The sequence below is a fragment of the Rhinolophus hipposideros genome (assembly GCF_964194185.1).
Source record: "Rhinolophus hipposideros genome assembly, chromosome: 19".
In the NCBI taxonomy this organism is placed as follows: Eukaryota; Metazoa; Chordata; class Mammalia; order Chiroptera; family Rhinolophidae; genus Rhinolophus; species Rhinolophus hipposideros.
The window spans coordinates 18,086,590-18,112,586 of NC_138065.1; the positions used below are offsets into that span (position 1 = coordinate 18,086,590).

At 32.1% G+C, this 25,997-nt stretch overlaps 1 protein-coding gene across 7 annotated transcripts in view; it reads left to right on the forward strand.

The window, feature by feature from the left end:
- The window catches only part of COL11A1 (collagen type XI alpha 1 chain), a 207,811-nt gene that overhangs the window by 112,494 nt on the left and 69,320 nt on the right, over nucleotides 1-25,997 (forward strand). For 5 of the 7 annotated variants that reach the window (XM_081026892.1, XM_081026887.1, XM_081026889.1 and 2 more), the window contains 9 exons: nucleotides 3,303-3,356; nucleotides 8,412-8,427; nucleotides 8,601-8,654; nucleotides 8,778-8,822; nucleotides 8,976-9,029; nucleotides 9,173-9,207; nucleotides 12,611-12,664; nucleotides 17,917-17,970; nucleotides 24,630-24,683. In XM_081026892.1, the coding sequence (XP_080883018.1) occupies nucleotides 3,303-3,356; nucleotides 8,412-8,427; nucleotides 8,601-8,654; nucleotides 8,778-8,822; nucleotides 8,976-9,029; nucleotides 9,173-9,207; nucleotides 12,611-12,664; nucleotides 17,917-17,970; nucleotides 24,630-24,683 (420 nt within the window). Of the gene's footprint in view, nucleotides 1-3,302; nucleotides 3,357-8,411; nucleotides 8,428-8,600; nucleotides 8,655-8,777; nucleotides 8,823-8,975; nucleotides 9,030-9,162; nucleotides 9,208-12,610; nucleotides 12,665-17,916; nucleotides 17,971-24,629; nucleotides 24,684-25,997 lie in introns of all 7 variants that reach the window. The other 2 variants (XM_081026888.1, XM_081026891.1) reach the window with 1 other exon arrangement.

A 25,997-nucleotide genomic window follows, 5' to 3' on the forward strand; every position in this document is an offset into this window, starting at 1 on the left:
CATGTCAAAAATCGAGAGAACTCTATTACATGGCATTGTATATCCATATATAGTCATGTGCCACTTAACGACAGAAATGTGTCATTAGGCAATTTCATTGTCAGGCGAACATCATCGAGTGCACTTTCACACACCTTGATGGTACAGCCTCCTGCACGCCTAGGCTATATGGTACAGCCTGCTGCTCCTAGGCTTCATACCTGTACAGTATGTTACTGTACAAAACAACACAAGGTTAAATCAATTACAAGAGAAAATGATGCAATCAAGGCATGCAGTAAACATGAGCTGTATGAGCCTGCTGCTGGCGTAACATGGCGTACTGTTTTACAGCAAACTTCTTTTTTTATAAGTAGAAAAAGTACACTTTAATGATTAAAAAGTATAACACAGAAAATACATAAACTAGAAATATAGTCATTTATTATCATTATCAAGTGTTATCTACTGTACATAATTCTATGTGCTGTACTGTTTGACCACTGACAATGCAGTAGGTGTGTTTACCACCAGTGTTACCAAACATGTGAGTAATTCATTGTCCTACAATATTGTAACAGCTGCAATGTCACGAGGTGACAGGAATTTTTCAGCTGAATTATAATCCTATGGGACCACAGTCATATATGCAGTTTATCATTGACCAAAAGGTTCTTATGCAGAGATGACTGTACTATTTAGGAGTATCATCATAAAATGGCTACATTTATTTTTTTCAGTCTTCTTTCTTTGCTCCTTCCCTCTGCTCTCCTTGGCTATGCAGGCTCAGCCACTCTTCAAACTCTTCCACATTAGAGGCTTAGAATTTGAGTATGATTAACGAAGGATGAAAGAATTAATGAACGTTGGCCTACTTGTTTTGGAATAAGTAGATTATCTTTGCCCCTCAAACCACAATGTGGATTTTCAATTTTTTTCACATAGCATATATTTTCACAGGATAAGTGTTTTAAAAAATACTGACGTTTAGACCCGGCTTTAAGGGATTTTATTTTTAATCTGTGGTTAATTCAATCATCACTATGTTTTAAAACATCCCCATATAATGCTAGTATTCATTTATATGTATTATGTCAAAAATATTTGCAACCATTACATAACCATTTATGTGTAATGTCAGGCAACATTAAAATTATGCCTTCAGAAGGTACTTGGTGACATGGTGATTTGGTGACTATCTTATAATGTACTATGATGTTAAATTAAGAAAAATAGAAATGTCTATGACAAGTTTTATTCTATTATGTACACTAAAGGAAAATATAAATAATAATTACCTCTTGGTATAATTCAGATGATTTCCTTTCTTTTTGTATGTATGTTTATTCTCCATATTTTTTATAATGAGCATACCACTATCCTATAAAATATGGAAATTCCATGCTAATTAAGAAAATTGCAATCTTCTCCCTTACCATCTTGTCCAAGAAGGAAAATACATTATATAAGGATTATACAGGGATTGTGACTAGACAAATATAACAACATTTCTTCATGTCATTATGAATCATGTCCTGTAGTGGTTCTTCTACAGTTTCACATTCCCAGTTGCCATTTGTGAACTGATAAGTAATGTCATCATGTTTAGGGAAAGGAAGGAAAAGGACAGGGGAAAACAAGGGCTTAAGGGTCCTATGACATCTCAAGGTAAAGTGCTCACTTGCCAATAGTTTAAGGCTCTTCTGGGACTTGCCTTTCTTCTTAGACCCACTCTATTCTGTGTAAATGGTACCACAATCTATTCTGAAGCATCAGGACTTTACTTCAGAATTCTTCCTAAGCATTTCATTGGTATTTTTCGCTTTTTTGAAGTTGCCTATCACCATACTGAAAATACAAATAATTTTTCTGTCTGGACTTATTTTCATATGACTCTAAAATAAATAAAAGTGTTTATATTCTAATGTAGTATTTAACATAGAACACAAAAACTGTGTGATCATAAGTAGAGAATTTCATTAACCTGGAAATCAATGGCGTAAAATAAGCTATGATGACTTAATGTATCTAAGGGGACATCATTATTAGGATGCTTCTTACATGCTTGTTTGCATATTTTCTATTTGAAGATTGCTTTCCTATGCATGGATGATCTTGAATCAGAAAACTCTTTAGTTCAATCTATCATGACAAGGTCATAAACTCTATTTGTAATTTTTTGCCTTGCTACATCCAGTAAAATATTTACTTTTGTTCATAAAGTACTGCTCATCTTTTAACATTGTATATAGTAACTTAGACTTGTTTTGTTTTTTGTCTGTTTGTTTGTTTAAATGTACATGGGAAATAATGGTACTATATGCTTGCTAATGTTTAAGATTTTGATAAATAATATATATATATATATATATATATATAAAGTATGCCTTCATAAGATTTTAAAGAAAATGAATCACTGTAAAATTCCATAAAAATACTTTATGCATTTATCTTAATTTCCTCTCTACCTATATTTTTAAATTAATGCTTTTTCAGGTGGCCAATTTTGTTAGTATAGCATTTTCAACCTCTTAATATTTGTAATACAACTTTGGACTTCACTGTAATTTATCATTTAGTTTAGCACTTGCAGAGTGAGATGGAATTTCATTGCACTGGAACAAAATAGTTGCACATACAGGTGGCCACCTGCAGGAATTAACACTGCACAAAAATCATTATTTAGCTATCGCTTTCAACATCTGGTGTATTTATTAACCCAGATATTTGGAAAAAGCAAGAAAGTGCTAAAAATTAGGTCAGAATTTCTTAGTATAGTTATTCAACTTGACTTACTCAATGACAAAAAATTAAATAACTTATGATGGCTTGCTTTATATTTGCAGTGAGGAATAAAATAATTTTACCAAAAAGATTAACTTTAGTTGGAATGGTAAGATCCAAATGTAGTTGTAACTACATCAACTAACTTTAAGTAGTAGTTAATGGTGAAAAGCTTAGGTGTTTTCTTTAGTCATGCTTAAGAGTTCAGAGGCCTAGAATTCTCTTTAGCTCAGGGTTCTATGCCCCTAAAGAGGAGACTATCGCTGAAACAAGAGGTTAAATTAATGAACATTATATTATTAGAAATATATCTAAAGCAACATTTTTTTCCTTATTCAAATAAAGAAATGTAATAAAGATAAAGGGTGGTAAAAATTTGTAAATCTTCCTTTTGGGTGTGAAAACATATGGTTCTAATTTCTAGAAAATTTCCTAATTCAACATTTAAACTTAATTCAACTTAGAATTTATTATTATCATTATTATTATTGTCACTATTATTATTATTATTATTATTATTATTATTATTTTAACTTTAGGGGAAGCTTGGTGTTCCAGGATTACCAGGATATCCAGGAAGACAAGGTCCAAAGGTAAAACAATTAGCTTGATTTTAAATGGTTTATTTATCAACATTTTGTAGAAATGCTTAAAATTAATCACCTCAGGTTACTTTTTAGTTTGTTACATAGAGATGGTGAGTCCTTAAAATATAATTTCACAGCTCATAGGGTGTGTGGATGCCTCGAGTGCAGGGAGCTCAGAAAACCTAGGTGATTATAGATTGGAGTATTTTAGGAGACAGGGTCATAAAAGGAAGGATTAGTTAGCTACCTCTCTGTAACTGGAATAAGGACTATTCCAAGGCAGTTTACTAGTATATCTAGAAGTTATGAAGTAGATGACAGGTGATGGATAAAAGCTTTTGATTTCATTTCTAGTACCCCATGGTTTGAATTACCACTTGATTTTTAAAAAATAATTATAATACATCCTTCACCATCTTTATTTTCCCTAATTTTCACAGTATTTGTTTCATAGGACTCTCATAATATATCTCCACAAACTTGGTGACTTAAAACAACAGAAATTTACTTTTTTACATTTCTGGCAACCAGAAGACTAAAATCAAGCTGTCAGCATCGCCCCGCTCCCTCCAAAGTCTCCAGGGGAAAATCTGTCTTTGTCCCTGCCACCATCTTCACATAGTCTTTTTCACTATGTCTGTATCTTATCTTCTCCTGTCTCTTAAAAAGACACTTGTCATTGGATTTAGGTACCACCTGGGTATTCCAGGATGATCTCATTTCAAGTTCCATAATTTAATTATCTAAGAAGACCCAACTAAGATTAATTTTCACAGGTTTCAGAGATTTGGATATTGGATATATCTTTTGGGTGGCCCCCATTCAACCCCCTACAACTCTCAAGTTCTGTATTTGACTACTTGAAATATACATATTTTATGCATAAAAATAGATGGTTTTAAAAATACATTTTACCTTGGTGTACTAATTTTTCTCAATCTCTTCATAAAATGATTAAAGTTGCACTTGATGCATTGACTAGTTACAGTAGAGTCGTTAAGTGAATTAATATATAAATTTTGGTTATTATTAAGGTCGTTGGTTATATGCCATACCACATGAGATTATCTAATCTCTCTCTCTCTCTCTCTCTCTCTCTCTCTCTCTCTCTCTCTCTCTCTAGCATCTCTCTAGCATCTATCTATCTATCTATCTATCTATCTATCTATCTATCTATCTATCTATCTATCCTGTTTGACCCGTTGGGGCTTGACAGGTATAACACAGAGGAATAAATTCTGGTTATGTAATAATCCCCAAACATTTATTTATTACTTAGTTTCACAAATAATCAGTGGGAGAGAAAACTGTCCTTCCTCTTGACAAATGTGAACTGTATGCACTGGGAAGCACTAATCATCATATGATGACAGTATTTTAGGCTTGACATGTGGTTTTGTCTTGTAAGTTTTCTAGAAAAAACTATTTTCTAGAAAATACATATTATATATGAAATACATATTATGTATTTTCTTGCATATTAGGAGGTAAATAAACACAATGCTTTGAGCCCTTCTAAAATAAGAGTCTGTGATTTAAAAATAATACAAGCATCATTTAAGTGTTTCTGGATACATTTAGAACATTGATTAGTATTTTTTACCTTCTAAATATTGTCTCTAATACACTGCCATGTCTCCTACTTACCCTCTTTTCAAATGTCAAGCATCTTCACAAGTATTGTAAGAGAAGATATTCACTGCATAACCTTCAAACTTAAGCTATAGATTACTTGATCCATTCTTTATCTAATTACTAAGCTGAATTGTAATTATAGTGATATTTTGACTAAAAAACAGAAAACTGTCATGTTACTTGAATGAGTACAATTTTCTTTTGAGTTTATTTGACATTTTTATCTTTTTCTATTTTTCTAAGCCAATTCTCTGTTCAATAGTTTTGTGGTTCTTTTTTTTCTTTTTTCTTTTTTAGTTTTGTTTGTTTTAATTAATAAAAGGCACCAGAATAACTAGTGGGAATCAAACATTTTCCTTTACCCATTAACTTAAATGTGTGAAATTTTGGTCTTTTTTGTATAACTTTTCTTCATAATTTAACTGTTTTCCTATGATCAAAATTCATTAACGTTTTTCAGTTCTAAAACAAAAAAATGATTGGCACATCAACGGTCAAAGAGAGCTTCACATTTTTTTTCTAATGTGGAAGCCAATGAATTTTGAATACATTTAAATTTTTTTTTGTACTAAAAGTGAAATTTGACTGCTAATCTCACTTAAACAGTTTAAAGACTATAATTAGGCATTATAATTTATCCAATATCTTACTAACAATATAAACCATAGTAGGTATTTAAAAATGCACCTCTATGTGTATTATAAAATGATAGCTATTTCAAAAAGTAAAATATTTTTTAAGATAGGATTCATTTATCTTTAAAACATCATTTAAACTAATGTTTTTATATTTTCACACTTATTAACTAAGCCAATTTCACCATTAACCTTTTACTATTGATTGGCCTTCGTTTGCTGTTTTTTTTTCTCCATTTAAAAGCAGATAATGCCTTTTCGTGGAAATTTTATATTTTGGTGATAATTCCTTATGTGAGAAAAGAAGCATGATATGCCCGTTTGTTAAAAACTGTTTATTTGGTGGGTTGGATTGGACAATTTTGTCTGTTTGCCATCCATTTCTTAGAGCAAAAACTACATAAGAAAATAAATTTATTAAAAATAAAATTGACACATAAAAGTACCTTTTTTAATGGAGTCTTAATAAGTGTGTTAGTTATCTATTTTATTCCATTCTGCTGAGGATGGAAAATTTGTTTCCAAATAAAATTTGATAGAAGTAAATTATGTTCATATTGGATTATACTCACTTGTCAAAATCCTAGAGCAGGGGGATCAAATATATGGTGATGAAAGGAGAGAACTGATTCTGAGTGGTGAACACACAATGGGATTTATAGATGATGTAATACAGAATTGTACACCTGAAATCTATGTAATTTTACTAACAAATGTCACCCCAATAAATTAAAAAAATAAATCCTAGAGTAGTCACATAGTTAATACTTTACCAGATAGAACTATCTAATTCTCTGTAGAGCATGAGGCAAGGCTTTGAAAGCTCTTCAAAAATGTAATTTGCAGACATCTGTGAATCATATGTGAATCATATGTGAATATTATGTGTCCTAACAATGGTCCTCAGGTAGAACATAGTTATCTCTGTAAGCATAAAGTAGATGTATTCGGAATGGGTCATAAAAGGAAGCTTAGCAGTGCATATTTCAGATTATCATTTTCACCATTCATTCCCATAAGTCTTCACATCCAATTTTCCTGACTTGTGGAAGAAATATAAAGTGATATCATCCATTCTGTATGTATCACCTGGAGAAATTGTTAGAAATGCAGATTCCTGCATTCTACTACTAGAGAGTCTGTCTCAGAAAGTCTGCAGTAGAACTAGATGATCCGTATTTTCAGCAATCACTCCAGATTATTTTGATACAGAGGAGGCATTTATCACTAGGAGAAACATTATTTTAAGGGGTAATTCAATCCAAATGAGTGGTAAACAAAGAGCAAGAAATGTATTCAAGTGAAACAAAGCTTTGTTATAGTTCCCTTAATGCATGGGGAAGAGCATGTAAAATCTAAATGTCTACTTCTCTTTGATACATATTTTACCAATATTGCATTTAATCCATACAATAATCTAAACAGAAAAAGTGAGTAGTTGGAAGCCCCTTTCCTCCAGGGTCTCATAATTAGCAAATGGAGGAGCAAGGCTTTGAACCCTAATCTTCTCTATTTTATGATACAATGAGGCAAACCAATCATAGTTTTGTTCAAAGGAATCTTGAAGCAGATGAAAATCTGGACATACTCATATGCACAAAGTGAAATGGGAGAATTACATTATATTCCATCTGTAAGATGTGGCTGTGGATGAAATCACAGTGCTTTTACTGTGTTAGTACATCTTTAAGTACCATTATTTATTGATTATTATCATTATCATTTTTATATCTTGCCATCCTTTATTCCATTCTCTCACAAATTTCATAGTACCTGCAACATGTGATTGATCTCATATTGCAGAAGAAAAAATGTGTGAGAGAATAAGTAATGTAAGAGAATAAGTAATGCACCCAACTTATTTATATGAGTGCATGACAAACATAAGTCTTGAATTTATGTACTTGGATTTCCATTAACAGCATTTTAATGTTGAACTGTCCGACATAGACTCAGTTAGATCTAACCACATTCAAACATCAAACAGAAAAGGTGAAGGGAGATTTTCAGTCTTCATGACTTGATCCAGTTCTAAAAGCATAAACATATTCAACTAAAAACTGATAAGTATACTAATACAATAATGTAAATTCAGGAAAAAATATTGTATAAAATTCCTATTTTAATATTTGATTATTCAAGAAAAAGGGATATTGGTGCCTTTATTAATGCCTGCCCATGGGAAACCTAGGTTCTTTGAAAAATTGCAATGAACATTCCATGAAGGGACATACTAAATATTGAAAAATGAATATTTTTTCTTCAGTTAGAAGGGGTTGCTATAATTGTAGGTTTGGTAAAGGAGAATTTGTAGTCAGGGAAAAACCAATTTTGGTGACAAATATGAAAACACTAAATGACATGGTGGTGGAAAAAGTGGATATAAGAAAACATGAATAGACAGAATCAATATGTGTCATACCTGACACTGAAGAAGCTTTTCACATCATGATACATTAGTGTGTCCATGTCATAATCAGTTGGGAAATGTGCTCCAAGTAATTTTTTATGGCAAATTTCTGAAGTTCATGAGTGCTTTGCTATCACTGAATAAATCAGAATAAATTCAGAGTTATTTCTGTAAAAAGAATTTGATTATTCATATTTGGAAAAATAGAATTTTTCTTCAGAATTGAAGCAAGCATGAAAAATTGTGTCTAAAATTAAATTTATACAAAATACATTTTAATTGCTGTTTTCTAATATGAGAAATGATATATTTGAATAATTATTTTACTTAAAGTTGGAAGCTAAAATATGTTTTATCAATTCATGTTTTCAATGCTTCCAGGATTTCAGATGTCAATGTAAGTTCATTTTGAAGCACATGAATGGAGGTTTTATGGTATATATAAATATAAAAACTTTGTTTTTCATTTAAATATAAGTTTGTGAGAATCATTATGTCCCCAAACACGTACAGTTTGTGGCTAAAAATGTTAGTTACCATGTTCATCATTTATTATTTCCATTTTTACAGGGTTCCACTGGATTTCCTGGGTTTCCAGGTGCCAATGGAGAGAAAGGTGCACGGGTATGATATATAAGTATATTGTTCTGCAATAGCTAATCGAAACATTCTTGCATGAGTACCTATCAGCGCCAGACATAAATTACTGTGATGTGCTAATCATTGAAATGGAACTGTCTTTGGCAGGGTGTGGCTGGCAAACCAGGCCCTCGGGGTCAGCGTGGTCCAACGGTGGGTGCCTTGTTTTAAAATAATGATTTTCAGTTCTCATTTTGGGTTTAATTTTTCAAGATAGTTTTCTTCAAAAATAAAAAGAAAAAATGATTCTATGCCTTTGGATTTGCTTGGCATTAGAACAATTTCATCTTTTCCTCTCATATGCAGGGTCCTCGAGGTTCAAGGGGTGCGAGAGGTCCCACTGGGAAACCTGGTCCAAAGGTATTATCAGCACTTCTTCCATTCTGGCTTTGCTGTAAACTTGTCTTCCAGAGGACAGATGCTACAAGAAAGAATCAAAACTGATTTTTCATTTATTTCCTTTTTTCTTTTTTCTTTTTTTTCTTGTTGGTAGGGCACTTCAGGCGGTGATGGCCCCCCTGGACCTCCCGGTGAAAGAGTAAGTATGATACAGTCACATAATATAAAATAAATATTAATATTTTGCAAGTATTTAAATTTCTGGGATAAAGTACATGTGTCTGCAACACATATACACAATCGTCCACAAAATCTAGTCAGAGTTTAAAAATTCCTATTTTTTAATTTACTCTTCTGAAACAAAAAGTCTAATTGGTTATATGCCACTAATTTTGTTTTAGAAATGAGAGAAATAATGTGTGTAATTAGCCTACGATGTCACTCTTAAACTCAAGCCAAAATATATTTTTTAATTTAAATATGCATATAACACCTATGCCTTTTCCTTCACTCCTCTTATTTTTCCATATCAGTACTCATTTTATCCATGGAGCTGGCAGCTGCATTATGCTGGTAAAATGCAAGCTACCAGTTGCCATTAAGTCACAATCAATATGCATTCAAATCAAGATAAAACATCTATTCCAGTAAATGGAAAAACTATTTAGTAAATTGATTTTCAATTGATGTAAAATAAAACTAAATACCCATGAGTAAGCATGCCTTTTATTTATTTATTTATTTATTTTGGCAAAATATAGCATGTTTGTAGCCAGATATTTTGAAAGCTATACCTTTGAAAGAATTTTATGTATTAAATCTGTATTACTGTCAAAGATATTAGACTCATTTCTTAATATTACATAATAATTTTTAGTAGTATGCAGTCATATTAATATATTTTGTATATTATTTGAAACTTATTTATATTATTTATATTATTATTTGAAATCTATTGATGTTTCACAAAATGAAAAACAAACACCATATGATGTGTAACTTAAAACTGAGAATAAGTAATTTTTTTTGGAATAGAGTTTTTATTTGTGGCAGAAATGTTAGTAGATGAGATACAAGAATAAACATTTAGTTACAGTCTTTTCAAGCTTTGGTTTATATATAATTAAGTTAAACTTTCTACTTAACATCTCTCACTCTTGATGAACTATCCCCAAATTAAGTCCATTCTGTATGTATCGAGTTCAAAAAGAAAGTCCACATTTGAAATATTTTTTGACCAAAGTCATCTTAATAAGAAGATACAGTTAAATTAATTAAAATGGCTGAATCATTAAATGGACTAGAACCATTCAAAAAATTATAGCACAAGTAGTTTTGTCTTTAAAGTACAAACTATTCTCTCTTTACATATTTCGCTTATGAATTGCAAAATTTCATGATCAACAATATATATCTTTACAATTTTATTTTGGAACTCAACAGTGTGACCCACTAGTAGCTGTAAAAACATTTTGAGAGTAAGAATAGTTTATTTTGAGAATAAAAGTAAAGGTTGATAAAAAAAAATTGTTTTTAAGTAAGCTGGAAATCATTTTCAATAAATATTTATACATACTTTAAATATACAGAACATATTTCCTGTGTTCTGTGTAGTTGATGAGACATTTTCTGACTAGTATGTATCCTCATTTCCTTCAAGGAATTTTAAGTATCATTCACTATTTAATTATATCTTAGGCACACAGTTGAAGAATAAGAAGTAACATCACAAAAGTATAATATAGAATATCCTAAAAGTTAAATATATCCTTCATACTCATGATTTGCAGATCATGGATGCCTATTATTAAAGACTTAGTTAATATGGCTTTCAGTTAGGTCTAAGATGACCAGATTTAGCAAAAACAAAACAAAACAGAATACAAATAAACAAAAGAACTAAGACACTCAATTAATTTTGAGTTTTACGTAGACAATGAATAATTTGTGGCATAAGGATGTCTTTTGCAATATTTGAGACATATTAAAATTATCCATTATTTATCTAAAATACAAATTTCACTAGACACTGGGTATTTTATATGGCAACCCTAATGGGATCCAACACTATCTTTACAGTGAGTTTTTATGTATTTCCTACCTCACCTTGAAAGTATTTTAATTAACACAGAGAGAACATATCAATGTTATTTTTGTGGAATCATATAACGAAAGACCCACTTTTTCTTTATTTTCTCTGGAGAAGTGATGTTTGAAAACTTTATTAAAGAAAATTAAATTATTTCAAATTAATTTAAAATAATATACAAAAATAAAATTTTGTTTAAAAAGCAGCAAAAATTTAGAAAACAAAAAAATTTAGAAAGCAAAAAAAATTTTTTAAAGAAATTAAGAAGTAGAGCTTGCTATATAACCTAAATGAGTACTATTTTAATTTAAAATGAATTTTTCTTTTAATTTTTTAAGCTATTATGATAGGTACTTAAGAATGACAGTTTCATACATTAATGGGAGTACCAAAACTTTTAAGTTCTAAAAATTTGCCCAGTGTTTTGGGTAATTGTATTTGATATCTGTTTTTTAAAACACATATCTAACTTTGAAGTTTCTTTTCGATTTTAATATAATATTCTAGTAATAGCAATAATTTGTGCTGATTTCTGAACTAACATTGAATTAAGAATGGTAATGAAATTTCCCTTGGGAATGCTAAATTGATAAACTGAAAAGAGTAAATGCTATTAAATACCAACTTTTGTAAACTTTATTCTTCATTTAAATATAAATAAATCCTATCTTAATTGTATTACTTGATATTTTATTTCTATTACATTCTATTATATATATTCCTTTTAGAAATATGATTATTATATTCTTAGCATATAAAGGATTATCTTTCACCAATCCTTTTGCTGCCACCAACACAATCACTGTACTATGATCTGCTTTATACACTTTAAAGATACGTCAATATGAGTGTTGAACAAAAAAAGTATAGTTAAGCATCAAGTCAGGAATGATATTTAAATGTATGTTTGGATTGAATGCTAATGAGAATAATTATACAATAAAATTCTTTTTATCTTATGTACAAAGGAAATTTTACATAAGTAAAATGAAATATTGACATCTTCATAAATAGATATATGTATTTTAAATATAGAGATTAGTGAAAGGCATGCTCTATGGTCTTTTTGAGATAACCACTTATTTTTCCTGTTAGTTTTGTATGACTAGAGCCAAAATATTTATAAAGTTGATTTTTTAAAATAATTGTTCTTTTGGGGGTCTTAGGAATTGAAATATCCTCCTCCTGTGGATGTTTCCAGGCAATGTTAAAACTAGAGACACTGTGGAACTTCTTGATACATCTGTGTTTTATTTGCTTTTAATACAATTTCTAGATCTTTGCAATGTTAAGATCATTGATGTGCTGTGCTGTTTTGAGCACTGAATAGTGTGAAAAATCACCCATTTTGTCTTAGATTACCACAGATTATCTTGTTGTATTGCCATAGTTCTGTCATTTGTGAAGAAGCTGTATGCTATATTGTGTTTTACCTGTGGAAAATAACTAAAACATATGAAGATGTGTTTTATAAGGTATATTCTTACATTTCTCCACTGAATTTTATTTTCAGGGCCCTCAAGGACCTCAGGGTCCAGTTGGATTCCCTGGACCAAAAGGCCCTCCTGTGAGTGTCATAGTTTTTCTCTTTCTTCATTTGACAACGATTTTAAAGTTTGAGAGTCATAGCTAATATTTTAAATCATTTTTAGATAAAGATATTCATTAAAAATTTCTATAAAAATAAATTGCGATTAATAATGTCAAAGAATATAGATGTTTTAAATTTATGAAATGTATTGAATTTTGAATATAATTTAAATGTATCTTGTTATAATATTCTTTCAAAGTGTATCAATGACTAGAACAGCATGAGTATTATTCTCTCAACGACTCCTTTACTTCAGTTAATATTAATGATAGTATTAAAAATTGTTGCCGAATCTTAAATATTTGGTATATCAGAATTTCCCTTTTATCTTTCATCATAAAATTGATCCTTTTTAAAAATATCACTTCCTAACCAGCCTCAAACATTTTGATATAATTTATATCACATTAAGATTTATTTATTTGTGTTTATGATTTTTGTCTCTATAGTACATTCTTCTTAGAAAATGTAATGGTAGTCCTTCCTGAATCATGTCTCTTTTATAAAATTTGTTTAGAGCAACACTCTTTTGAATAGCTTCATAAAAATCTTCAGAAAGTTATTTAAAGTTCCTTATTTTTATAGTTAACTATTTATGGGAATACAAGACATGCTCAGTTGTCTTCTTTTTAATTTTTGGCAACATATTCAGTTTATTTATGAGAGTTAGAATCAACGTATCCGCTGTCTTAGTCCCTTTGGGCTGCTATATTGAAAAAACAGAAAGGGTAGCTTATAAAGAACAAACATTTATTTCACACAGTTCTGGAGGCTTGAAGTTGGAGATCAGTGTGCCAGCATGGTCTGGTTAGGGCCCTCTTTCAGTTTGCAGACTTTTTATTGTACCCTTATACGGCAGGAGTATCTTGGAGCCTCTTCTCTATGTCACTAATCTTATTCATGAGTGTTCTACCTTCATGACTTAAGCACCTTCCAAAGTCCCCACCGGCTAGTAATATCACCTTTGAGGATTAGAATTTTAACATGAATTTGGCTGACACAAACTTTCAGTCCTCAACACCTGTCTGAGGAAGTGATTCAGAAGTGTGGTCCCTGGAGCACAGCATCAGCAGTATCTGGGATTTGCTAGAAACGCAGCGTTTTCCTCCGCCTCACCCACCTAATCAGAACTCTAGGGGAAGGGCCCAGTCTGTGTTTTCACAAACTCTCCAGGTAGTTCTGATGTATGCTAAAGTTTGTTAACTACTGTTCTAGTCTAGACTTTAATGTGCATATAAATCATACTGGTATCTTGCTGAAAATGTAGATTTTGATTCAGTAGGTCTTGGTGGATTCAAAAATAGTCTTGCATAAAGGAACCATTCAGAAAATTTTAAATTAAGATATTAAAATTTTTAATAAATGTTATATCTGACTACATTATATTTTTCAACATGTTGGAAATAATATATAAATAAATACATATTCTCCATTTTTTATTGAGTTGAATAACCCTCTATTTCACTGTTACTTTCAAATGTGACTTTAGCTCAATCTTTTGAAAATAAATTATTTATTGTGAAACACTGACTTAAATGTTAAATGTTAAGGCAATCCCTTTTTACAATAATTCTTAGACACTGTGTTTAAAAACATTTTTTTTCACACTAACAATTTTGCTTTATTACTGCAAACATAGAAAAAGTGGATTATTATCTATATTGTAGTATTGTAGAAGGATTAATATAAATAGCTAGTATTAAATATAAGATAATATCAATACTACTTGCATATAATATTGTTTACCCACTATCTGTTTTTGTCCAAATGTAAGATTAAATCATGCAACGTTTCCATAAAGAGAAGTGAAAATACAGTTCCAAAATGATTGTACACATAACTTTCTTTTCAGGAGTATTTTGAAGTCGCGTGCATAGTTTAGCAACATAAAAACTAGTGCTACAGTATAACTTCAACATTATCATCCCATTTATGTTTGTACATATTGATAGGAATTGTTTCCCTCACATAATGTAATTTTATCGTCAAAGAAAGCCATTTGACCCATTTTTCCTGAGACCTTTTCAGTCTATTCTTTTATGTATCTTTCAAGAAGTTTTGAGCCATTGACCATGCATGCATGTTCTCTCTTAGAAGTATTAGAAGTATAAAAATTGCCTACACTTGAGAAGAATGCAGTCAAGATGGAGAGACATGACACTGCTAAGGAACATTGCTTTCACTGCTAAACAAAATGATTTTTGTACTCTGTTTCTCTGACAAGTGAAACATTAGAGCATGAAACAAAAATACCTATCATTTCTCTGGTATGCATTTTTATATGTTTAGGAAAGAAATACTTTCCCTCTTTGGCTATAGAAGAAAGAAATTCGGGTAGAAGAATAGAAACAATCTCTTCTTCCTGCAGATTAATTGGTTCATGTTCATTGTAATCAGGAAATGTATACTGTGTATATACGTATATTTACATGTATACATATGTACACAGTGTACACAGACACTGTACCCATATGGAATATGGACCAAGTGCTTGGAATGTTCACATTTGGAGTCTGTTAATCTCATGCCAATGTCGGCATATAGTTACCTGTTTAAGAAAAATTTTAACTTGAGATGATGATTTATAACATGACTGTTATAAGATATATTCTATTTATAGAAGAGGAAAAATTAAAACTCAGTGCCAAGGGGAAGTGAAAAAGCATCCTTCACATTTATTCATAAGTGCCTTTCCATGCTGTATATGCACACCCTTATTTGGATAAATTTGTTGCCACTGACTTCACCAACTACATCAAAGGGGCAGCCAATTTTGATCAATAAGTGTTATTTTTAAAATAATGCCATAAAATCATTTGGTAATCAATCTGCTTTATTTTATTGCATAGTAGTGTAGAACCATTATAATTTTTAGGATTAATCACTTAATATTAAGAATACATATTTAAGTCAAGAAAAATGATAGTGGTATGAATTCTTTATGTAACTTGTTAATACTGCTTCCTCAAGATATCTATGAAAAACTTTAAAAACCATGTTGCATTCATCCCAGGGTGATGTCATTTAGATCTAAGATCACTGTTTTAAACGGTGATGTTTCGTAATAAAAATATAACTTATACTTCTCACACCAGCAAATATATTGACATATTTAACTTTTATTTTTACTGATTTATGCTGATGACAAAACACATTTGAGAGACATTTTAGTATGGTGGGGGAAAAAGCCTGACTCATATTTATTATCCTTTAGCGGTGACCCTCTGTGTTTTAGTTAAAACTTTTACTACTGCCCCCAATTGGTAGCACATTTATTCATATATACAGAAGGTGCCAAAAAAAAAGTATATGCACTTTAAAAAAGGAAAAACTATTAAAATTGTAATACTCAATATATACCGATAACAAAAGATGAATACAAATCATGTTTGACTTCTGCAGTTACAAGAGGTGCTCAAAGTGGTTATCATCAGTGTCCAGACACTTCTGCTTTTGGCAAACTACTGCTTGAGCAACGTTGACCAAAGTGTCCACTTGTATACATTTTTGGCACCCCTGCATATATGAATATTTATGTATATGTATACATATGTATGTATGTGTGTATATATATAGACATATATAGAGAGAGACATATGTATATATATATATATATATATATATATATATAGAGAGAGAGAGAGAGAGAGAGAGAGAGAGAGAGAGAGAGAGAGAGGGAGAAATAACATGTAGGATTTGTTTTTAATTACTAGTTTGAAATACTGAACTTACATGAACTGTGCTAGCAATTAACTACTTATTTCTGTTTCATCGCTAAGCTGAGGGCAGAGCTATAATTTCTATTACTGCACACCTAGTGCCTAATGCATAGATTTATAATATATGTTTTGAAAGAAGGAATGCTTAAATGACATCTAAGAATGTTTGGGGGCCTTATTTAAAAAAATTCCAGTTTTGGTCTTTGGAGACCATGGCACTAGAATCACTGAAGTGGTCCTGGAAACCATAAGCAAATCACTGAGCAAGCAATGATCTTGTGAAATATCATAGTGACAGTCTTTAATTAAAGCTGTTAATTCAAATGGCAACCAATGTGTCAATAAAGATGAGATCAGGGAGCAGAGCTGGTATAGGCTAGGGCAGGAAGACTTTCTCCTGAAGTGTTGCAGCCAGCCTAGAAACAGGCTCACTCCAGTAGAAGAAAGCTACTGTGAAAAATGAGCTTCTTCTGAAACAAATCTTGTATTCTGACACAATATAAAAAAATTATATTTGAAAATAGATGTATGTAAATAATATTTTTAAGTAAGTAAATAACTTTATTTAAATTGTTAGCATACCATAAGAGGTATATCTGTTATCATTAAAATGTTGATATTAAAATGATCATTTTTCTTCATTCATCCAGAAGGGTGAGAATATTTCTGCCTATACCTATTAAACATGTTTTGAAATTTGAACTCGATACTTAATGATTTCTGAGTAGGATGAATAATTCATAATGCAGTCTAAAAAAGCAATCTATTTCTACTAAGTATCTAAAACATAGGAACCGCACAGAGTTATTTACTTTAAGTAGTTAGTTAATTGCTTCATTTATTTCTTTGGCCATGAAAAAAAAGACAGCATCCTTTACAAAAACTGATAGCATAGTAGATTTACTTTTCAGTGCTTAATAAATATTATGCTTCCAAGAGGATATAGTATAAGAAAACCTACTGGGAAAAATTGGTCCTAGATTGAGCATCACACCTTGTTTCCTTTACTTGAAGCAACTGAGAGGTTACATGGCATTTGTTTCTAAGAGTTTGTATTTCTTTTCATTCTTGTCAGTTAGAATCTCAGAGCACCACTAGAGGACACTGTCTTTCTCTGTTATCCATGTCTCGCACTGGAAATTGAATTAGGAACAGATCACCAAAAAGATGGGAAAATGTTTATTTGTCAAGTGTTGAAGAATTAACATTTTTTCAAAAATAAAAATACAAATATATATATAAATATTCCTTTAAAAAGATTGACGCTAATGAAATAATTTAAATGTAAAATGTTCAGAATAGAATTGTACAATTTTCTTAGTTTCGGTTATAGATAAAATTAATCTAAAAAGAAATATCAACATACTACCATATATAAAATCAACAAAATATCAAAATATGATTATTTAATGAAAATATGATGAGAAAATCATCTAATATGTACATTTAGATCATAAAACACTTTAAGAACTATTTATAACATGTGATGTTTAATATTTGTGATTTCAGGGACCACCTGGAAAGGATGGCCTTCCGGGACACCCTGGGCAACGTGGAGAGACTGTAAGTGACCCAACCACTCTGACTGATATTTTCCATCTCTAGTATCTCATCACTGTTTATTATTAACTGTTTATTATTATTATTAACAGTTCAATTACTAGGTTAAGGATAATGGACACATTAATTTCATTGAAACTTTTATTTAAATATTTTTAAAATACATAAATAGCTTGTGTTTGTATCTGAACACTTAAATGAATATACTTGAAGATATGGGATGTTAGTTGATTTGACTGTTCTTATTGTCAATAAGAACATCTCAGCATTTTAGAGATGAGCTGATGGATAAAACCCAATTATCTTTTGGACAAATCTACGAGGTTGTCAGCCTTCACCCTTTCACTTAAGTTTTTGTTTACAGATGTATTCCTACCTATGATATCACCCTTCTACTCTCTAAAGGAAACACATTAAAATAAGCCATACAGATAATACATTCTTCTATGGAGAATTAAGGGATGAAATGCTTTTTTTTTTTTATTATAGCTAATATGTTTTACTAACATGCAATATTATATTAGTTTCAGGTGTATACCATAGTTGTTCAACATTTATATACCTAAAGAAGTGATCACCATAAGTCCATCAACCATGAGACACTGTAGCACACTATCACAATATTATTAACTATATTTTCTATGTGGTACATTATACACTAATGACTTATTTGTTTTATACCTAGAAATTTTAACCTCTTATTCTCCTTCATCTTTTCTCCCCTTTTTAATTTTTTCAATACAGGTGACATTCAATATTATTTTATATTAATCTTAGGTATACAGCATAGTATAGCATATAATTTGAGAAGTGATCCCCCTAACTAGTTTAGTACCCACCTAGCACTACACATAGATATTGGCATATCATTAAGTACATTCTCTATGCTTTACTTTACATCCCCATGACTATCTTGTAACTACCCATTTGTACTTCTTAACCACTTCATCTTTCCCCCCTACTCCCAATCCCCTCCTACATATAACCCCGATAAATCTAGTCCCCATCTGACACCATAGGTAGTTATCATAATATTATTGACTATATTCTTTATATTATACCCTACATCCCCAACTACTGTGTAACAGCCAAGTTGTACTTCTAATTCCTCCCCTTTTTCACCTACCCTCAAACCCCCTCTCATCTGACAATGATCAAAATGTTCTCTGTATCTATGAACTTGTTTAATTATTTTGTTCTTTAGATTCCACATGTAAGCATTGCATGTGTCTTTCTCTTTCTGACATACTCCGTTTAGCACAATACCTTCCAGGTCCATCTGTGCTGCCACATATGTCAAAAACCCATTCCCCTCCATGGTCAAGCAATATCCCATTGTACATATGTACCCCCTAATCTTTATCCATTCATCCATCAACAGTCACCCAGGTTGCTCCACATCTTGGCCATTGTAAACAAGGCTGCAATGGACATGTAGGTGCACAGGTGCCCTCGAAGTAGCGTTTTGGTTTTTTTTTGGATAAATACCCAGAAGTGGGATTAGTGGGTCCTTCTTTGGTGTCTTGTGTTATAGTCTTTTGTCTGGTATAAGTTTTGCTACCCCAGCTTGTTTTTTGTGTATGGTTTTTTTCTTTCCATTTTGATGAAATATCTTTTTCCCATCCCTTTCAGTCTGTTTGTGTCTTTCGATTTGAAGTGAGTTTCTTGCAGACAGTATATGTAAGGGTCTTGTTTTCTTATCCACAGCCACCCTATCTTTTTATTGGGGCATTTAATCCATTTATTTTTAAAGTAATTGTTGATAGATATACAGTTATTGCCATTTTATTATTCATATTTTATTTTTTTTCTTTCATTTTAAAGAAGTCCCTCTAACATTTCTTGTAATACTGGTTTTGTGGTGATGAACCCCTTTAACTTTTTCTTATCTGGGAAGCTCTTTGTCTGTTCTTCGATTTTAAATGATAACTTTGCTGGGTAGATTAATCTTGCTTGTAGGTCCTTGTTTTTCATCACTTTCAATATTTCCTGCCAATCCCTTCTGGCCTGCAAAGTTTCCGTTGAGAAATCAGCTGATTGTCTTATGGGAGCTGCCTTATAGGTAACTAACTGCTTTTCTCTTGCTGCTTATAAGATTCTCTCTTTGTCTTTAACCTTTGGCATTTTAATTCTGATGTCTCTTGGTATGGGCCTGTTTGGGTTCATCTTGTTTGGGCCTCTCTGCACCTCCTGGGCTTGTATATCTATTTCCTTCATCCGTTTAGGTACATTTTCTGTCATTATTTCTTCAAGTAGGTTTTCAATGCCTTGCTCTCTTTTCTCCTTCTGGTACCCCTATGATGCGAATGTTGGGGTATGCTTGATTTTGTCCCAGAAGCCCCTTAAGCTATCCTCATTTTCTTGGATTCTTTTTTCTTTTTTCTGTTCTGTTTGGGAGTTTTCTGCTATCTTATCCTCTAAATTATTTATTGCATCCTTTGTTTCATCTTATCTGTTGCTGATTCCCTTCAATGTATTCTTCATTTCAGTTAGTATAGCCTTTATTTCTAACTGGTTCTTTTTTATGTTTTCTATTTATTTTTTTATGTTTTCCATCTCTTTGCTTAAGTTGTCACCGAGATCATTGAGCATCCTTATAAACAGTGTTTGGAACTCTGCAGCTGGTAGATTGCTTGTCTCCATTTTGTTTAGTTCTCTTTCTGGAGCTTTGTTCTGTTGTTTCATTTGGGAGATGTTTCTTTGTCTCCCCTTGTTGGCGTCCTCCCTGTGTTTGTTTATATGTATTAGATAGAGCTTCTAAGTGTCCCGATTTTAGTAGAGTGGCCTTATGTAGTAGGTGTCCTGTGGGGCCCAGTGGCATAGTTTCCCTGGTCATCAGAGCACAGTGCTCCAGGTGTGTCCCTTGTGTGGGTTGTGTGTGCCCTTTTGTTGTAGTTGAACCTCTGTTGATGTTTGCACATCAATAGGAGGGATTGACCCTCAGGCTAATTGGTTGTGAGGACTGGCTATGATTACAGTGGAGGAGATGTGGTACAGGGACTGAACTTATACTGCAGAAGGGTTCTCATGCCTGCTCAGTCTGCCCTTTGGGTGTATTGCCCTTGGAGGTGGCTGGGTGATTCTCCAGTTTGGTTTGAAGCTGGTGTGCCAGGCCCAGGATCTCCTAGGAAGGGACCCGCTATAGGCCGAGTTCAGCTGCAACCTGTGTTCTGACCTGGGTCATGTGGTATGAGCCACAAAGCAATCCACAGATAGTCACCACTTGCCCTGGGCTTGGAAGTACCTTGAAAGGCCAAGCCAGGAACTGAGGCTGGAAACACTTGTGCCGGGCTTAGGGCTGCTCAACCAGTGGTATGGAACATGTCAAAGCTAGATGCTGCTTGTTTGGGTTTTGTGAAATTTTGAGAGATTTTAGGAAATTCTGCATCATAAGCCAAGACAGGGAATTTGTATGGAAAACGAACTAAAAGTGTCTTGGGTATGTCCAAAAGTTGGGCAAGGTCTTGCAAATCAACAGGGTAGGGAAGACAAACTAAGTTATGTGGGCTTATGTAGACTCAGATAAGGCAGCCACCTGTGTCTATATTCAGTGAGCGGGGAGAGCTCAACAGAGAAACATAGCGTTGGCCAGCTCTTCTGTCTTGGAGAAAGCTGTCCTTCTAGCCCTCACACTGAAGCCAGACAATTCAGTTCCTCAGGGGTCAAATATTTTCTGATGTTGGAAATATAAGGCTATAATTGTTCTGGAACTATGTCAAATGCATCCTCTTTTCTCAGTAGGAAAATGTAAATGGAAACATGTAACTGAATTTTATTTTTAAATTATGAGGAATATAACATTAAATAAACTGTCTGGAAAAACTTATGTATATAACAATACTTGGGCAGAGGGGAAACAAAGCTAGCAGCTCAACTATAGTTTAAGGATTCTGGTGGGTTTGTTTATTCTGTGACTATTACAAAACCATGTGTCTGGCTATTCCAGTGGGATATAATCTAATCAGAAGTTTTCATGGATTAGCATGTTTCCTTGGAATCAATGTTTGGTTCTCACTGTTGATTAATTTTATCCAGATCTCTTAAGGAGACTGCAACACAGACTACCTTTGAATATGTTACTCCAAATCATTTTAGGGCATTCTGCCAGCATGAAGACATATTGGGAGTTTCACTGCAGTACACAATAACAAATCTGAAAACATGATGATTTTCTGTGTAGGAGAAACAATCTATCAGCAGCAACCCAATTCCTGTTTTGCTCATCAAGCGACAGTTCTTAATGTAACAACTTCTTACTTTTAGTCAGATTGTAAACTTCAAAGTCTTGGATTTCAACAATAGAATCAAGAATGATTTAGTGAGACCAAAGAGTAAAACTGCTTGGGTTTTCTCCTGGGAATGGCAGCTGCTTGAGGATCATAAAATAAATTCTCTAAAGGAGAATCCACACTCAAATTTTCAAATGCATTCTCATTCAAATCTTGCACTCAGTCGTTTTTAACTAAGCCACGGTAGCTTCATGGGAATAACTCTAGAATATTTCCAAAATGGCTTTTAAGGAAGGGATACTTAGAGAATTTTCATTATAAAATCCCTTTTGTCTTCAATTAAATAACAGTTTCTGCTTCTATTCAGAGCATCCATAGTTTACATAACATTTAAATTTAAACAAAAAGGAAAAATAGCATATTAACTAACGACTAGGATGGATGTTCTCATCTAGTAGCTTCTCATAGACAAAGGCTAGAATCATTTCTGGAAAATTGTATTCCTGATTTTAAATCCACTTTTAACAGCAATAGAGAATAACCCTAAAGCCAAGAACTTTTTTTCTCACCTTGTTCTGTGCTGACTGGGATTCAAAAGATTGCCTTGTACAAGACTCAGAATCTAGAGCAGCTGTGTTTTGCTACATATGTGTTACCTTATTATTTTTTTAAAGATACTCTTTCATTATATTTGAGATTTGTCCTCATTCAGAAACCTCTAATTGAAGGTTTGTTCTGACATCTTAAAATTCAAAGCTTCTTAACACCACAAGGAATAATTAAAAATAGTTTGTATTATACTGAAACAACACAAATTTGTCTCAGAAACACAGTGCCAAATCCCATCTTGATTCTAACATAGACAGTGAAGACATTGAAGTTGTTAAAGATTTTGCTTACCTTGGCTCAGTCATTAATTCAAATGGAGACGGACGGCAGCCAAGAAATTAAAAGAAGGCTGAGACTCAGAGGGCAGCAATAGAAAAATTAGAAAAGATCATCAAAAGCAAAGATATGTCATTGGAGACTAAGGCTTATATCATCTACACTTTGTATTCCCTATTGCTACGTACGGATGGGAAAGTTGAACAGTGAAGAAGGCTGATGGGGGAAAAAAATGATTTGTTTGAAATATAGTCCTGGAGAAGAACTCACCCAATACCCCGGATCACCAGAAAGACAAACAAGTGGCTCTTAGAGCATATTAAGCCTAAAACATCACTGGAACCAAAAGTGACAAAACTGAAGCTATCCTACTTAGGGCACTTTATGAGATGGCGGGGTTCTTTGGAAAGCAGCATGATGCTGACAAAAATAGAAGGCACAGAAAAAGAGGAAGACCAAATATGAGATGGAATGACTCTATAAAAAAGCCAGACATGAATCTGTAGGAGCTGAGCAGGGCTGTTGAGGATGAGACTTTGTGTACATCACTCATTCATAGGGTCACCAGAAGTTGGAGCCGACTCAACAGCATGTAACATAGACTTAGAGATGATCAGAATAAGAGTTACATTTTCATTGGGTCTGGAAGGTTGGGATACAAATATTGGGCTACTAGTTTCTGCCCTTTGCTTTCTAACCTTGTTTTTTCCAGTCTGATGTTGTAGTGAGTAAAACTTTTGCAAATACTATATGCTTTCATTCATTTTTTGGAAGGTTTTTCCTCTCAGTGTTTTGAATCTAACTGTTAAATGTAAGTTAACTTACCTGAGAAACAAATTTGCCAATCATAATACGGTCATGCAGAATGAATAGCCAACAAGTCTAGAGAAATATAGATACCAGAATATATGCCCAAAGGCTTTGTTTAAGTAGTACATGCTGCTGACATCTACCGAATTTTATTTTAATGACTGTGGTATATGCAAAGTACATTTGTAAATATATTCTTTTGGGTTTAAGGAATGAACACTGATAAAATGCTGAAATGAGTACTAATCATGCAAAGTATTTTTTTCATAAATTTATTTTCACATTGTGTTTATTTTATGAGCTTGTTGGAAGGCAGAAAGGAGAAGTGCATTAATATCATAAACTATAGATATAGCTCTGTGTACAGAATCAGTGGCCTGTTTCAAAGAATGTCTAAATCATCATTTATTTCATCCATAAGCAGTACTAGGTTGAAGCTTTCTGTGTGATTTGACCCTGTGGAACAGGGCTAAGAATATTATTTTGCTCCAGCTTTATCCCATTATTTTATTTTTGAAGCTTATTGAAAGTAATCATTGGACTATAATGTGAAATAATGAAGATGGTAAATTTTGAATTTTAAAGAGAACTGGAAAATAATAACTCATAAGCATTTAAAAATAAGTACTTTAGCCAAAAGAGGACTTTCTTTTAATGTGAGTTATTCAATTAGTTCAGAGAATTTTCCTTTATGTTTTGTGTCCTGTATAGCTTTGACAGATTATGCTCTTTCCTTAGGGATTTCAAGGCAAGACCGGCCCTCCTGGGCCAGGGGGTGTTGTTGGACCACAGGTACGTTCTGTTACTTTATTTCCCCCAAAAGATTTATTTTTCTGTTTATATTTTCACTCCCCTGCATTGTTGAAATTTGCCCATTTTATTATTAGTGAAAATTATGTAATTAAAAATTTTGGATAGCATATTTGCATATGCAACTTGTCTATATCAAATAAACTTCAGCAAACTATTACTTAAGTTTTCAATTGAACTGAGAGGAATAAAATAAATAATTAAAAATAAGTCAGAAAATTCACAGAGAAGTTAACGCAAAAGCCTGACCATGGCATCTGGTCAAAAACCAAAATTCTTTATTAACTAGGTTGGCTATCATCTTTTCCCAGAATTGCAAATTATTATACAAAATGACTTTAGTTTTTTTTAGTATAAATTAGGTTTAGAAGTACAATATATTAGAAAACTAATATAAACCTTTGAACATAATTTTATTCTAAAATTTTAATAATTGTTACATATTAGATATTTCTTAAGATTTTTATCTTCATAAAAATGATTTTCATCAGCAATAAAGTATTAATTTGTAGTTTTGAATACATCTAATTAATAGGAAAGACAAATAGCTTTTGCAAGATAAGAGACAGAAAGAATCTCAAAAGTTAATGGAGTATCCTGAGTTATAGTATTAAATACCTAGAGAATAATTCATGAGAATAGAAAGTAGTATTTTTATTCTTGCAAAAAGTATTGAATGGAAAGTTCACATTTAGTTTACTCAGATGGAATTTTATCCCTGGTAATAACAAATTATAGCAAAAGAGCAAAAGCAGTCGAACCTGTTTATTTAATTTTTAAATAGTCTTTTCTCAGCCTATAATTAGTTCTTAATACTTTGTAATAACAACACACACACACACACACACACACACACACACACACACGCAGGCATATCCAAACACACATCCCCCCAAGGAAACAAAAAGCTGCATCTTCTTTCTAACAATATGTGTGATTAGAAGCAAATTGAGAAATTCTTAGATTGCTTGATCATTTTATTTCAGAGATTAATCCTGAACCAAGGGAAATGCTTCTTTAATAAAGAAAACACAGTATGAATTTTTTTTGTATATTTTTTTCTGTGAGCTGAAGGCCTGTTTTTAACTGCTTATCCGTTTTAATTAAAAAAGAAATGCTCCTTTAATGATTAACTTCTTCCAAAAATACTTTTAAAAAAATTCAAATAACTTTACAATTTTCTGTGGAAAAAAAAAAATGACTGAAAGAATGATTTCTATTACGTTATGTACCCATGAACAAAAATGAAATTAAACCATAATGTAACATCATGGGGCTTAACTGAATATTTCAGGA